General features: G+C 44.6%; 1 protein-coding gene across 1 annotated transcript; it reads left to right on the top strand.

Moving 5' to 3' along the window:
- The first annotated feature begins 9,086 nt into the window (after positions 1–9,086).
- On the top strand, positions 9,087–14,097 carry LOC100272927 (uncharacterized). The gene is made up of 5 exons (NM_001147379.1): positions 9,087–9,535; positions 12,989–13,089; positions 13,172–13,353; positions 13,542–13,640; positions 13,728–14,097. Exons 1-5 carry the CDS (start codon positions 9,144–9,146, stop codon positions 13,818–13,820), a joined length of 867 nt encoding a protein of 288 aa, NP_001140851.1. The 5' UTR covers positions 9,087–9,143; the 3' UTR covers positions 13,821–14,097.
- Positions 14,098–16,847: the final 2,750 nt, after the last annotated feature.

A 16,847-nucleotide genomic window follows, 5' to 3' on the forward strand; every position in this document is an offset into this window, starting at 1 on the left:
ATTCATCATTTAACTTTATTTAGGATTTAGCCGATTCTCCATCGGCTCTAGCATTACAGGAATGAAACCTTTCTTATCTATACTTATGAATTGATAATCAGAAAAGTCTACTCCTGTGAGACATGTAGCAGTCTCATAAGTCCAGAGTACAGGGGCATCGGCCACAGCGATGCAGGCCGATACATCAGCATGTACTTGTTCTATGTCATCGCCTACCCATTGTATTAGCATTTGATGTAATGTAGAAGGTATACATTGATTGGCGTGAATCCAATCTCTGCCTAGAATTAAACTGTAATTTCCTTCTACATCAGCGACGAAGAATGCAGCAGCAAGGGTCTTAGTCCCGATGGTTAATTCAACGGACGTGACTCCCCTGGCTTTGATCGAACTATCAGTTCCAACACCGCTGAGGGTCATGTTGGTCTTGACAAGTTCGTCATCTTGTTTTCCTAATTTTCTGTATAATGAATAAGGCATTAGATTTACAGCCGCCCCTCCGTCTACCAACATCTTAGCAATCGGTATCCCATCAATGTGACCGCGCACGAAGAGCGGCTTTAAATGATTTACCGATTCCTTTGGTTTAGTAAAGGCGGCTTCTTTAGGACCAAAATCAAACTGGGCAACAACAGGTTCATCGTCGCCGATGATAGTACAATCGACAGAAAATGTAATAATATTTACATCCATACCTGGGCGTTCTGGAGAAGCCTCGTAGTCGGCCAGGTCTTCTCCCAGCAGGTCGTCCTCTTCCATTGATGTTGTCGTGTCGTTGGAGGCTTCCTGGTGAACGGCGGACGGTCCGCGCGCAGAGGCCGGACGGTCCGCGCCTGGTGCAGGTTGTCCAGACGCTTCCTGGTGAAAGCCGGACGGTCCGTGCGCAGGGGCCGGACGGTCCGCGCCTGGTGCAGATTGTCCCGACGCTTCCTGGTGAGGGACGGACGGTCCGCGCGCAGAGGCCGGACGGTCCGCGCCTGGTGCAGGTTGACTTTCTATTTCCGTGGCCGTTTGTTTTTTCTCGACGGCCTTTGGTCTCCATTTCTTTTGCGGTGGCGGGTATAGTGGATGCGTGTCATTGAATATCTTTTCCGCCTCTTTCTCCTGGCTCTCCTTCACTCTTAGGCGCTGTAATTTTCTCTTTTGGGATCGTGTCAATCCTGCCGGGCACCATCGAGGCATGGAGTATTTTGGATCGGCTGTTTTGACGATAGCCGTATCCTTTTTGGTTGTGTTATCCTTTTTGGTTGTGTTGGCCGATTCACCGAAAATCATCGACCCTTTATTGTCTCCCTGTATGACAACATCTGCGGTGCCTATTTTGATGATGTCCCCTTTTGTCGTTTTTTGAGTTGCTGCAGGCATATGCCCCCCTGCCGGATTGGTCGGCCTTGAAGGCCGAGTAGTCCGGCAATCCTGTTGGGTTTGTGCCTGGTGACCGGATTGAGCAGTGCTCAATCGGTCTTGTACTGGTGGCGTCAACCTGTTGAAAACAGATGTTTGGGGTGCCCCCCAGGCGGGGTACTGTGGCATCCCAAATGGATATGGTGGCATGCCCCACATTTGATTTGGGACATATGGCGGAGGTAAATATGTGTACGGATATGGCATAGGTGGATATGGAGGTGGAGGTGTCCATGCAGGTATGTTAGGTCTTACTTGTATAGTATGACCTTTCATTTCTTCCGATTGGTGGGGTGGTCCAATCGGCCTACCCTGGCGCTGCTCATGAATGGGTGAGCGGGGTCGCTTTGCTGGCCGGTCACTGGGGCCGGCCTTCTTTTTTACGTATTTAGACAATAATTGATCAAAAGTTGGGCCGGCTTTAACCAGCCGACCAGCTACTTTGAATGTATTTGTTTTCCACGTACCTATCTCTGGTCGTCGTGGTTTGAAAGTACGTGGACGTTGTGAATCCTGAGTACGGCCGGACCGTCCGCCGGAGCTCTCCGGACCGTCCGGTGGGGTCCCGGACCGTCCGCGCCTACGTGCCGGACCGTCCGGGATACGCAGTACGGGCTCCTGCATCTGTCTCCCTGTCTGCACTTGCCCCCAGTACTGGAGGCTGTGATGGTCACCTTTAGGGTCTCCCCTCCATCAGGAGTCTTCTCGGCCACCACTTTCCTGCAAGAAACTTTACGATCCCCATCGGCCTCTTTAGCATTGCCGATGATTATCTCTTTGTCTTTGTCTTTATCGGCTGTGTTTGGCCGAACTAGGACTTTCTTGCCCTCGAAGTCAATCATGTTCATCGGAAAGGGCTCTGTATCCACCTGCATTTCCTGAAATTTCAATCGTCCTTCGTTAATGGCCGATTGAATCTGTCGACGGAACACATTACAATCATTAGTGGCATGAGAAAATGAGTTATGCCACTTGCAATATGCACGACGTTTTAGCTCTTCGGCGGATGGAACAGTGTGATTTATTTTAATGTTGCCATTTTTAAGTAATTCATCAAATATTCTATCACACTTACCAACATTAAATGTAAACTTAACCTCCTCTTGCCGTTTCTTTTGAACCGGCTGTAAGGAGGCACAAGCCGAAGATTTGGCCTGCTTTGGCCAAACCATTTCAGCAGCATACACCTCTGCTGATTCGTCTTCAGAGCTACTTTGGTCGCATTCTACTACATGTACGTTGTGACGAATTGTTTTAGCAGTTTCTTTGCTTCGGCTTTCACAAGCCAAAGCTCTCTGGTGTAATTGTGCTAGTGTAAAGAATTGGATGCCTTCTAATCTTTCTTTTAAATAATATCGCAGACCATTAAAGGTTAATCCTACTAGCTGTTTTTCTGCTAAATGAATTTGAAAGCATCGGTTTCTTGTATCTCGGAATCTCCGGATGTAATCATTAACCGATTCATCTTTTGTCTGTCGCAACGACACTAAATCTACCAAATCCAACTCATAGTCACCGGAGAAAAAATAATCATGAAATTTTTGCTCTAGATCCCCCCATGATGAAATAGAATTAGGAGGTAAAGTGGCATACCATACAAACGCGGTTCCTGTCAGCGATAATGAAAATAAACGTACGCGAAATGCCTCTGTGTCGGCCAATTCTCCCAATTGTGCTAAGAACTGGCCTATATGTTCGCGTGTGTTCTTCCCTTGATCACCCGAAAATTTTGCGAATTCGGGTATCCTGGTTCCCTGTGGGTATGGGTGGTGATCAAATCGGCTGTCATAAGGTTTCCGATATGATTGCCCCCCAGGGACCATGCTTACTCCGAGCTTATCTCGGAACGCCCCGGCTATTTCTTCCCTTACTATATCAATGGCAGCCGGTGCGAGACCACCGGCTCTCTGGTCAAACATAGGTGGGGTTGGCTGGATATTAGCATGTTGTCTTTCCCCCCATTGGTTTGAGTTACGTGGTGCATTTTCATTTGCCCTATATGGGTCATAGGTTTGATCGTTTCTTTCCGGCCTCCTGGGTGGGGCCGGAAAGCTCTCCTGGGCTCTGGATCTTGAATTAATGGGTTGATGCATTGTATAGTGCGATGGGAAGTGCTACTGGGACGAGTGAGGATTCCGGTAACAATCCTCCTCAAAAAGGTCATGTGCGGACTGTCCGGACATTAGCCCGGACCGTCCGTGATCATGTGCGGACCGTCCGTTGTTGCATGCGGACGGTCCGACTGGGTAGTTTAGGTTCTGTGCCGTGCGTGGTAGCTCGGGCGCATATCTAGGTAACTCATTAAAAATAGGCCCGACTGTTGCTGGCCCGGACGGTCCGCGCTCACGTGCGGACGGTCCGGGCATGTGCAGATCGGCTGGTTTGCTGCCGATTTGCGGTTGATTAGGGTATGTGTCCATCGGCATCCCATAAAGGGGTTGTGACTGGTCGTGACAACCTGTAGCTGATGTGTTACACGCGTTATCTCCTAACTCAACCTCGTGCGAAGGAAAATTTGCTGTACTAGATTTATCAAATGCACGTACTAGTCTCTTAAGATCGCTTTGCATACCCCCTATGATGTTCTGCATTTGTTCACGCTGATCTTCTACATAATTTCTAAGAGATTGCAGATCGTTGGTATTACTTACATTGGGGATATCTGGCGTGGGTTGGAGCGAAGCCGGATCCGTCGCCCGATGTCGGACGACCTTGTTGTTCCTGTCCACTTTGAAGTTGGCCAAGAACTTTGCTTTCGCCTCCTGGATCATCCGCTCCTTGTGCTCCTCGAACTGGAGCTGCTCGTCAGCCGGCAAGGTTTCCCAAGTCGGCTCTATGATGTTGCTTGGAGAAATATCAGAGATATCCCTTGAACCGGCCATTGAGGGCCGATTTGATGAGCTTAGATATGTTGTCCCCAGCGGAGTCGCCAAAAGTATGTTGACGCCTTTTTGGAGCGCCAAACACTCAACAAGAACCGTGGCGGTGCCCTCTGCACAGGGGCGGACGGTCCGCGCGCAGGGGCCGGACGGTCCGCGGCCTGGTGCGAGGCGCGGTGGTGCTCTCTGCGCAAGGGCGGACTGTCCGCGGCCTGGGGCCGGACGGTCCGCGGCCTGGTGCGCTGCTGCGACTTCTGCCTGACGGCCGGACGGTCCGCGCCCTGGGGCCGGACGGTCCGCACGTACGCAGGGATGGCGGAAGATCGCCGACGGTGCCTGGATCTCGCTCCCGGGAGGGACCCCGTCGGGGAGTAGAGATCCTAGGTGGTGTCTAGGCTCGGGCAGGCCGACCTAGACTCCTCTAATCGACGTAGAGTCGAGGAGAGACGGAGAATTTGGGGATCGAGTGGCTAAACCTAAACTAGACTAGAACTACTCCTAGGATAAAATGCGAGTAAAAGTTATATTGATTCGATTGTTGATGATTACAAATCGGCCGTAGACCTCTCTATTTATAGAGGAGGTGGGCTGGACCCTTTACACAACTGATTCCGAGCTAATCCCGCGAATATAGCTAACAACCGTACCACAAAACTCGGAACCCTAATCTGTTCTGCGCACGCGCGGACCGTCCAGCCCACAGGCGCGGACCGTCCGGACCGCGGACCGTCCGGCCTCAGGGCCGGACTGTCCGCCGGCTCAAAACCGGTTCGAACACCTCCCAGCTTATATAATCATGCATATAGGCTACCCTAGTCCAGTTTATTCTAATTGTTGCCTTATACCCACCTATAAGGTGAATTATATAACCTTGCTGAAAACAGATACGACCTAGGTTAGTTCGATCCAAGCATTACGATCTGTCAAGTTGCTCCTCGGTGCGCAGTTCCTGGCCTCCACCACACTGTTCCCTGTACGACGACAAGAGCACAACCGCCCGCGACTTGACTTCTGCTATATACTGCGCCATTATTCTCTCTGTGTATGATGCATGGACAGCACTGACGAAGCAACAGAAACGCACTTTGATATCACTGCTCGTGCTCAGAATTATTTCTGCATCTTTCTTATTAAACATCAGATCAGCTAATGGAGGGTTAATGCTAACCTTGTCACATGGGGCTAACGGCGAATATTTAGCTGAAAGCCGATGCGTACATGCGGCAGGTGATGTCATTAGCATCAATGATTCAGAGCTTTTGGAACGCTCTACTAGCTGCCTAAAATATTGTTGCTTAAGATACGGAGTTCTTGGCCCCTTTCAGTATTGCGCTATTCCGGAATATCTATCTGCCTTTGCTTTCTTTTGCCCGAAAATGCTCCTCCCCTTTGTTGGAAAGGAAGAATATCGCTCTTTTTAATTTGCTGATCTTATCCGTTAGCTTGCATCCCCCATTCCCATGATCCAGTCTGAAACTTTGCTTGATTCAAAAATACTACAAATAAATAGCATCAATTGTCTACATGCTCAGAAAAAAAACGTATCATCTTTTCTGATGGTTTATGTATTAATCAAATTTAGAAGTATCATCTTTTCTGATGGTTTATGTATTAATTAAATCTAGAAGGAACCATAATCTCTTGGTATCTGAGTTGACGTACCATGTACATTATATTTCTTCATTAAGTTTTTAGGGAAGTAAATAGAGTTATCCCTATCATCCATATATATGAAGATGAAGGAACAACAATTTTGCACGCAAGTAGGTAGCAAAAGGCAAGTAAGGCTCACAGAGTTGGAACAAGGGAGTGTGTAGGGTTCAGAGAAGTACATGGCTCTTAGTTTTTCTCGGCTGATCTTTGGAATCAAACCACCTTTTTTGTTTCTCACCGCATGAACCAACCAGCGGTGAGACTCATGCACTTCGCCAAACATTCTTTCATACAGCAACCAAGTGGTGTTTTGGGCATTTTACCTTTCTAAACACAGTCATGTACTCGTGGCGCAAGTTGAAATCGACATCGAATTGAAGCCCGGAAGCTAGCTTATCGCTAATCAGTTACCAGCACCGTTGACGCACGATGCATGTCGACGGAATTCGTACCAAACCACACCCTTACATACGCGATTCACAAAAATCTATGTGCAAATTAAGCAGTCGCTGCACTATTCTTGACAAATATAGACAATAATGGATTGTACAGTGGCAACGACTGACTTCTTTATTCTGTTCTGTAATTTCTCTTTCCTCTGTACTCGCCCCCTGTATCTTCTCCCCCACTCTGGTTTCCTTAAAAGCAATAAGTAATAAAATACTGTAAGTGCCCCTACAGTAACATTTACTTCAAAAAAACGACTAATATGTAAGCAGTTAATAGGTGCAAGCGTCTAAGCAGACTTTTTAACCCGTTAGATCTGTATCCAACGGTAAATAGAATTGTGGTTTGTTAGGGGGTTTTTATAAAACTATACCAGGTGGTGGTGACATGGTTTAAGTGCTAAATATGACATACCGTTGGATCTAAATCTAACAGATCAAAATATCTGTTTGCGTACTTGCACCTAGTACTGCTTGCATATTAGTCGTGCCCCTGTACACTGTAGTATGTTGGAGGGCTGTGTCTCACATACTAGCTCCTTTCTTCAGAATTCAGCACTTTTTAAACCATATTTTTCTTTTTGATCGGAAATGTCAGCTAGCACCTGTGATGTGCCTTGCCAAATCAAAGAACGCTTTACGCTTGTGTAGTTGTGTTCCGTTCAAATGTGAAGCAGTTCAAGGTTCGAGCCCGTTATAACATTAAAAATTTGGTGGGATCAATTAGGATGCGTAGTTTTGTGGGGTTGGAGTCTGTTCACAATTATAATGCTTGAGCCTACACTCACACACCAAATAAAGGTTTAGGCAGTATCTCAATCTATTGTTGTAATGCTGTAAAAAAAAAACTAAAGTTAGATAAAAACTCTAAGGCCCTAGTTGGATCCTTGGAATTGAATTTCAATCTAATAATTGTAATTATTTAGTCACAAATCGATTAAGCTGATATGATTTTATATAAAATATATTTGTGTACCACTATTGATTATATGGAGGGGCTATTTATGTGCTATATTTTTAGCATAAATGAGTGAGCTAAAGAGCGTGTTATAAATTGCAGAGTGAAAACATAGCCTGGAGTACATAAAATCAAATTTTCATCCCTCTATTTTATGAACTTGAGATAGACTTATATTTAAAATTTAGAAACTGGTGGAGTAGATTACAATTCCTACAATACAAACTGAGGTTGTCCGCAGCCACGGACGGTAAACACAACTCTAAAGGTATAGAGTCAACAAATGTGCTGCAGCGGGGAAACTTCAGCCCGACGCTAAATGCAACAATAGCTGGGAAAACTCTAAATCTAGCGCACTCTTCCGCCCAACTCTATAGTCTCTCTCATCTTCTTTGCATGGCACAACGTACACAGTGGTAGGCAGGCGCGGTGGAGGTGGGCCCGGGCACAGTGGCAGGCGCGGTGGGGGCTGGGAGGGGATAGAATAGTGTGGGGTATAGGGTAGATATATAGAGTAATTGTGACCGCGGAGAATTGTTGAATAGAGTAGAGAATCTCGCTGGCCAGGATGAAATATTCCTTTTAGAGTAGAAATTTAGGGTTTCATGAGTGCGGATAGCCTGAAGGATCCAAACGGCCCCTAAAATTTAATTAGAATAAAACTAAAGTGAGGCTTGCCTACACCGCTCTAATAAAACTTGATGACACGCCTGATGATGATGAGTGCCGAAAATGGGATGATAGGTATCTGCAGTTATATTGCCAAACAAAGCATTTCCGGGGACATCAATCACCTCATGTCTCATACGTGACCCCCCACTCGCCTGCTTCTTTCCCATCGTGCTGGAGCCGTTGGGCCTCGTCATTGAGCCATTGAACGGGCCTGCACCGCTGCTCGCCATCGCCATGGATCGCCATTCGCCAGTGCCTAAACGCTGCTTTTCATAGTAGCTAGGGCCTGGACGAAGTTGCAAATTTTCGCCGAGAAGATTTCAGACAAGTTCGTAAAAGCGGGCACCGAAATCTGAGACTGGATCCTTATTCAGACTCTCCAGTCCAGTGCCCGGCCAGGCACTGGCAGACACACAAAGAACACGATGTGTCCTGCGGGGGTCCGATCCGGTGGTCCACTCTGGATTGGCTCGGTGACGCTGAAACCAAGCGCTTGTGCCACCAGCAAGTTGGCACAATAATACTCCATTTGCCCAGTACATTTTGAGACCTTTCGCCACCGTCACTGTCCATTGATCTGGTCATGCGTCAGGGTACAGCGATCACTTTCGCTTCCTCCATGTCCATCCGACCACCAAGCCTGGAAGAGCGGATCACTGAAAAGATACGGCATGGTAGAGCGGCGGTTCAATGGGCATCAATGCGTCTGCCGGTGCCGGATATGGGCTGTGAGCCGTGTATTGTGGTCGGAAGGTGATGGCGAGCCCAATACGGGATACCCACTTCCCCATGGGCCAGGCCTTATCACCTTTGCCAACTTGGATGACTTGCCTAGCCCGATCCGGCCTACTCAACACTCCCCAATCTCCGGGTATGCAGAGCGTGCGGCGTGCCTGCCTGCTTGCTAATGCTAGCCTCGAGTCGAGTATTCCTATTTCCTACCACAAAAGCTCGGGCCCACCTCATCAGCTAGCCACTAGTACTATACGCGCTCCGTCCAAATCCTTGGCCTCGTCATCCGCAAGTCCCACTACTACAGTGCCCGCCGCCGCTGCGTCCACCACCACCTCCTTTCCCAACTCCTCCGCGTACCCCCGCCCTCTCCGGCGGCCCGCGTAACCACCCGCGCAGATGGCGACGGCGGCCACGGCGTCCGCGACGGCGGCGACCCGCTTCACGCTCCTAGCGGGCGCCGGCCTCCGCAGCCGCATCACCCGCCTCCCCACCGCCGTGCGGTTCCAGCGCCAGCGGGGGCTCACCACCACCGCGCTCCTGAAGACCGCCGACCTCCAGCCCAAGGAGCAGGGCAAGCCCGAGACGCTCGACTACCGCGTGTTCCTCGTCGACGGCGGGGGCCGGAAGGTGTCGCCGTGGCACGACGTCCCGCTGCGCGCCGGGGACGGGGTGTTCCACTTCGTCGTCGAGATACCCAAGGAGAGCAGCGCCAAGATGGAGGTCGCCACCGACGAGGCCTTCACGCCCATCAAGCAGGACACCAAGAAGGGCAACCTTCGATACTACCCGTAAGGACTATCAGAGCAGGAAATTTTTATGAGAAATGTGCGGTTCTGACTTGTTTTTTCGTCCATCTAGAAAGGTATCGTATTTTTTTAGTAAAGAACGACAAAAGATTTACGGTACTAGTTTTTATTACACCAAGGGATGTTTACAAACTGATCTCAAAGATAAAACAAAGAAACAACCTCAAACCGGGTCAAAAAGAAAATCCGAAACAAGACAGAAGACCACTCACAACCCCAAAACGAAAGCAAAGCGACTCTACACCAAACCAAAGAGGGACCAACAAGCGACTACAAATTGCATAGGAAACCCACTAAGCCGACTGTATTTGTAGGCAGGGAAGAAAGTGGTAATCCGGACAAATTTAATATTGTAAAATAGATATGTATAAAATTTGATGTTGATCTTTTTTATGTTATCAAGCACATTATTACAAATAAGAATAAAATATTGCTTAAATTGTTTTATGTATTATTTGCTCCCTACAACAAAAAAAAGGTGAAAAAGTTACCGAATTTGTTTCCGAATCCATAACGAATTTTATACCAATCATTTGAGAAAATATATGATGAATTTGAGGTTTAACTTTTATGAATCTCAAGCTCAATGTTAAAAACAAGAATACAAATTTGTATAGTAGTTTCTCTATCCTATTTATTCGCAATCAAAGAAAAACGGCCAAGCCGTTTTTATCCTTGTTTGTAGCATTGCCAAGTTCTATTGTGTGATGTCATCCTTGCATAGGCTCGCAACTTCCCTTGTATGCCTTGCCTTGTGTTGAAAAGTTATTCTATTACGTTCCTTCCATATATGCCACTAGAGGTAGATTATGATACCGTCAAGAGCTTTCCTTTGAGAGGTATTAAAGGTGGAGCCGCTCGCTCTGGTTTATAATTCCGAATATGGGATGTTTCGCACCAAGTCTGTACTCTGTACTATTGCCCAGGTCTCCTTTGTGAAAATAGTCTTTACAAAGACAGTTGTGGCGTCTCAGGCTCCACCCTGCGTAACTTACAATTAGGGTGACTTGGCCAATCTCTTTTAGTCAGGTTGTTCGCGGTGAGGATCTTTCGATGAAGTAAAGTCCAAGCAAAAAAAACTGCATTTCTGTTCCGTCCTTGCTTTCCAAACTGGGGTAAGCCTAAGTTTACTGAGAGCAAGGTTTTTAAAGTCGAACGACTAGTTGCGACTAGTCGACAACTAGTCGAGAAGTCGATACAGATGTGATAGTCGATCTGAACGACTCGACTTTCTCTACTAGTCGCTCGAGTCGACGACTAGTCGCAGCAGTTGAGTCGGGCGACTTATTTAGGCCTAGGTATAAAAATGTGAGCCCACCCAACCATCTCAACCCTAGTAGGTAGGATGCCAATGGACAAGTTTTCTGCCTTTTTTATCTATGGATATGGAATGATTCATGACTTAATGAGGACTAAGACAAATGGTAGAAATCTTATGAGGCATGCAACTACTCTGTTTGCAACATCCTTCCTTACATTGGCTAATATGTGGAAACAAAGACAAGGATTGAAAGCTCTCTTTGTTAGTAATGAATGGTGTGAGAGCAAAATGAAGAACAATGAAGTAGGAAATGCACGTGTTGTTTGTCACTCTGTTGCATTTTGGCAAGCAGTAGAAGATTGCATGAGAGCTTCACAACCTATTCTAATATTCTTGAGAATAGTTGATGGTGATGAGAGACCAAATGTGGGTTGCCATGAACCATGAAAAAAAGAGCATCAAAAAAGTTTTTGAGCACAAAGAAAGAATAATAGATGAAGTAATTTCTATTGTTGATAAGAGGTGGGACAGTCAGATGGATACCAATCTGTATAGCAATGCTGCTTTTGAATCCAAACAAGTTCTTCGAAACCAGAGAGAACAATAGAAGACTTGCTACAAGACTATAGTCAATATGTAATGATATATTGTAGAAGATGGGGACGTATGAATGAAAATATACTAAACAAGGTGTTTTTTAGTGTTCCGGCATGTTTTTAGTCTTAGCATGTATAAAAAGTTATAAAATATAATCACCGACTTATGTTCGACTAGTCATAGCTAGTCTGTCCTAGTCTCGACTAGTCTACTAGTCAGTAGCTGCACAACTCGACTCGACTTCTCGACTCGAAAACATTGACTGAGAGTCACTGTAAACTGAATGTTGTAAGCGCTACTAGTGGTGTACTCATCCACCACCACCACCACCGAATAGTATCCTCAACCTCTCGATTCCTCGAAATCTGATGAATGGCCTCCCAAATAGGTATCATATCTTTCATTTGAATTGGAACTTAAACATGTGTATTAAGGGATGGTTGTAGACAAAATAACTGATTCAACTAAATGATACTAATGCTAACTGATTCAACTGAATGATGTGGTGTAGTTGAAAACATAGCATTTTTTAGGTTTTTGCTCCCTTCATCTAATCTGATGGATTCTGAATGGGGTATATTGTTTAGAGCCTTTTCGGTTGCCTATGCAATTGTCAAATTTGCACCTGTATTGTCTATAGTAGTGGAAAAATTCTGTAGCTGGTCTAGTGGTGGCAAAGTTCTGTAGCTTATAAATTACTATGGTTGTTATGAATTATGATGGGAACTGAAATTGCTAGTTTTTCTTAGTTTGGTGCAATTCAGATTCGGTGTTGATCTATACTAAAATAATTTTAATATTTTGAGTTTGACATATAAGATCATGGAAACAATTAATCACTGCCTGACTCCGATTCCATCTGATCCTAAATCTGAACCTGCCAATTCGTTTCGTTAGAGGTGGGAAATGGTCTCATCCAGCATTGAGTGGTCCTTGTAGTTATGGTTGCAATTCATTTTTCAGAATCATCTTGTCAGGCGGAAAAACAAGGAGCCACCTTGTATGGAGCTGTGCTGACCCAGACATCCTGATCTGCCAAAGCAAACAGCATATAAGTGTCTTTAGTCGAACGTTTGAACTGCCCTAGTGGGAGTTTAGCTTGGTGTGTGTATATCAAGTTGCAAGGTTCCAACCATCTTGGTTCTTCACTTCTGTTAATTGGTAGATTTGAGAAGAAAAACTTTTACAGAGAATCCTCAAGGATGATGGTAGTTGTAATCATGCTAGAAACTTATGTTTCGTTATGATACATTGATGAAATGAACATGGGAAAGTTGTTCTCAACTAAGACAGCCTAACACTGTTCTGTTATGCTTTGACTTGATTCCTTTATTTGGGATAATACAATATCCATGGAGTCATTTGTTAAGTTATCATGTGTCATCTGTGAAACACATACTTGTTTGCAGTGCAATTGAGTTTACACTGTTACTGGCCTCACTAGACATTTTTTCTTTTAAGTTATCATGCATCATCTGTGAAACACATACTTGTTTGCAGTGCAATTGAGTTTACACTGTTACTGTCCTCACTAGACATTTTTGCACAGCTTTCTTTGACATTGCTTGTTGCATCAGGTACAACATTAACTGGAACTATGGGTTACTTCCTCAAACATGGGAGGACCCAACTTCTGCAAATTCTGAGGTTGAAGGAGCATTTGGGGATAATGATCCTGGTAATGAACATTTTTTATCTGTTATCTTTGGCAAACATGGTTTTCATATTAGCTTCGCTTTCAATAAATCTTTCTTTTCCAGTTGATGTTGTTGAGATAGGTGAAAGACGTGCCAATGTCGGGGACGTTCTTAAGGTTAAGCCATTGGCAGCTTTAGCAATGATTGATGAGGGAGAGCTTGACTGGAAAATTGTGGCCATTTCTTTGGATGACCCGAAAGCATCTCTTGTGAACGACGTGGATGATGTTGAGAAGCATTTTCCGGTATGACTGGTCCTTATCCTCTTTTAGTGCTTTTCCTTCAGTATCTGTTTGCTGATCTCCCTGGTGGGAAGTGGGGCATGTCTCAGACTCTCAGTGTTATGTCACTGTTATTGCTTCCTTTTCTTTTTCATATCCAGTTTCTCAGTTTCTCTTAGATTTGTTTTGACCATTTTGTAATATCTATTCAGGGGACACTGACTGCCATCAGAGACTGGTTCAGAGACTACAAGATACCTGATGGAAAGCCTGCCAACAAATTTGGTCTCGGCAACAAGCCCGCAAGCAAGGTAAGCTTGAACTCAACTTCTTCGGTTTAGCCTGAAGCACATAGGTCGTTCTTGCAATAATATGGTATCCTTGTTTGTCTGAACTAGGAATACGCCCTGAAGGTCATTCAAGAGACCAACGAATCATGGGAGAAATTGGTAAAGAGAAATATTCCCGCTGGAGAGCTCTCGTTGGCCTGATTTTGGCCCATGGAAGCCACCACATTCTTTTGAACTGCTTTCGTGAGCATGTCGTTTTGTATGCTGTGACCATGCTTCTTCGTTTGCATTCCAAACCTTTTTTACGAACTGTTTAACAAAAATGATCTTGTCGGATAAATAATGATTCTGGTGCGAGTTTACCAGAACGGCAAGGAGTTTCTCAAGTAAATGCAGCGTATTTTTCTATACATACAAATGTGTAATTTATAAAGTTGGAACACACCATTCAACTGAGCAAAAGCAGTTTGAGGTCGTTAAGCAAGTCTTCCCACACCGTGCTTTGTGATGTTGGATGGATAGCGGAAAATAGAAGACGTGGCACTGTAGATGTAACATTGCGTCTAGAGAAATTCCCATGTCCAAAATAGGTTTAAAGTGTAGAAATTAACCACTTTGAACCTAAAGTATTGGTTGATGAAACTAGAAAAAGCTTCCACTTGCATATTCGTTTGGATTTAATCCGTATTGGTTTCTACTGTTTTTACAGTGTTTTTGTCTCTATGGATTGTAGCTGTAACAGTCAAATAGCTGATTTCAATCTGAAGCGAACAACATTGTCCATATACGCCTTCACTTCTACCTGTGAAACATACTTAGGTTAGCAAAGAGCCGAGCTCTGTTCATGTGCAAAATCACTATCAGTGATTAAACAAAGCCAGAGTATTGCATTATGTTTTGCAGCCATTGAGGCTCACATCTGATTATGCCAAAATTAACAACAAAGCAAGAGAGCTATAGCAAAGGAAATACAAAAATATGCACGGTGCTCATGACAGTTATTATATAATCTGTCCCAAACTTAGATGGCAGTTTTCTAGATGATGACAATGTGATTCTATAGGCTCAGACAACACAAATATCACACCAAGCAAACGCTAATTTGACGGTGAGATAATTCTTTTGTCGCTTTAGCATCTTGTTCTCTTCTCTAAGCTTCTTACTGTTAATAGTCATTGCATGATTGTAAAACCCTAATTTGGTGGTGAGATATAATTCTTTTGTAGCTTTAGCATCTTGTTCTCTTCTCTAAGCTTTTTATTACTAGAACAGGGCAGCGCCCCTATCGGGCGCTACAGTCTCCTTAGTGTATTTGTGCTAGTGGTAGATGTTGCCAAGATGTAAATACGTATCTGCGGCAGTCAATGGTATAGGTACAAAATACAATATACATTAAAGTCTCGAAGTCGTATGAATACTTTATCCAACAACAGTTTTAGTAGTGATGGTTCAAGATCAGCCTTCAAATAATTGTTTTTTATCGGCTTCTACTACTTCTATAATGGTTTTGTCTCTATAAATTACAGCAGCAACACTCTAAACAGACGGCTTTAATCCGAAACGAACAGTGTTGCCTGCAGACTTATCTCAAAGACATATAGTGTATTGTCTATGCAATTTACCAGTCAACTTAATCACAACTAAGTGGTGCTACTGCATTATGATTACTTTATATGTTGTTGCATGGTCACTACTACATAACCAAGACTGACAACTTTTTGTTTGAAACACTAATTAAGACACAGGCTGCGCACTCTGGATTTTATTTACACATGCGCACAAGCAAATTGTACGTCGCGGCAACACAAACTTGTTGCATTTTAGAGTAATCTTGACCAATTATCCAATATATAAACAATAACTTATCCATTGATGACCTTTCTTATCACTGATTATCTGGGAGCACGAGCCATGCTTGTCGCCTCACCGGACGACGGCACCGGCTGGCTCCAAGCACGCGATGGTGTTTTTTTGTCAACCGACTTGGATAAAGACAGCTGGGCATGTCTTTAATCGGATGCTGACGGTAGCAAATAAGCAAAACCCTGTTTTATACTATAAATTGTACTGTTTATATATGGAAATTTAGAATAAAAGACGAGAGATTCTGATATTTGCCATCAGCAAGAAACAGGTTTGTAAAATTGCCATCAGGCCCACATTTCATAGACTCGGCTGGACCCACAATTCATAGACACAGTGGTAATTATAACAAGAAGACAACATTATGAGTGGCAAAAATCCAATTATCTCAATAAAAGACAGGGATAGAAAGGCTGCTAACATAAGAAGCAACAATGCGTGCATTAGGCGAACTAAACTCCATTACGCAAAACCACACGATGCGTGCGCATTATGCGAACTAAACTCCATCACGCAAAACACGCGGCGCAACATGAATGGAGTACCGTATGCAAACAGTAGCCAGAGGTAGAGGACTCCCAGCGCGGAACCTAACCTGGATATGGAGTTTAATATGACACCGAGAAATGTGCATTATGTGCATACTTCCACAATCTATCTGAAATAACAGTTGGCTTTCATATCAAAATTCCCTTTCACGGCACTGTTCCCTGAACACCATCATTCACGCTGAACTTACCAACGTAAATAATTAGACATACAAAAGATTGTTGACACTATAAAAGCATGGTGTGTCGCTCAGCAACGATGACATGAGACGAATCCCCTTCTTCTTTGTGGGCTGGTTTGTTTCCGAGGCTGAACATTAGCGGGAGCGGGGCAAGGGTTCATGTATATATGGAAGTCGGAGCTGCTCTTGGCTTGAACTCAGCAACGATGACATTTTGCGACCTTTCACCTCGGACGGTTTGTTTTCATTTGGATCATCTGGAAGTGGCCATAGAAAATAGTTGCTGACATTTTGCGACCTTTCACCTCGGACGATCTGTTTTCATTTGGATCATCTGGAAGTGGCCATAGAAAATCAGAGCTGCTGGTTGCTTTGCAATCATGCTTGGCAACAATGACTTATGACAGTTTATGTGCTCTTCCGCACCGTGTTGATGGGTTAGCCCTTAGTGTGTGCTTTGTTTGCTCCATATAGGGCTAACTTCTTGTATTTGTTAGGTTTTAGGCCCAGTTTTTTTTAAAACATGATCAATTCTATTTCTTCTAAATTGAGAGATATTTTAAAAAAAAATAAACGCACGGTATGATATTAAAAATAGACGGTGAGATAGATGCTCACTGATGAGCTGAGCCTTA

Source organism: Zea mays, chromosome 5 (assembly GCF_902167145.1).
Source record: "Zea mays cultivar B73 chromosome 5, Zm-B73-REFERENCE-NAM-5.0, whole genome shotgun sequence".
NCBI classification, from domain to species: Eukaryota; Viridiplantae; Streptophyta; class Magnoliopsida; order Poales; family Poaceae; genus Zea; species Zea mays.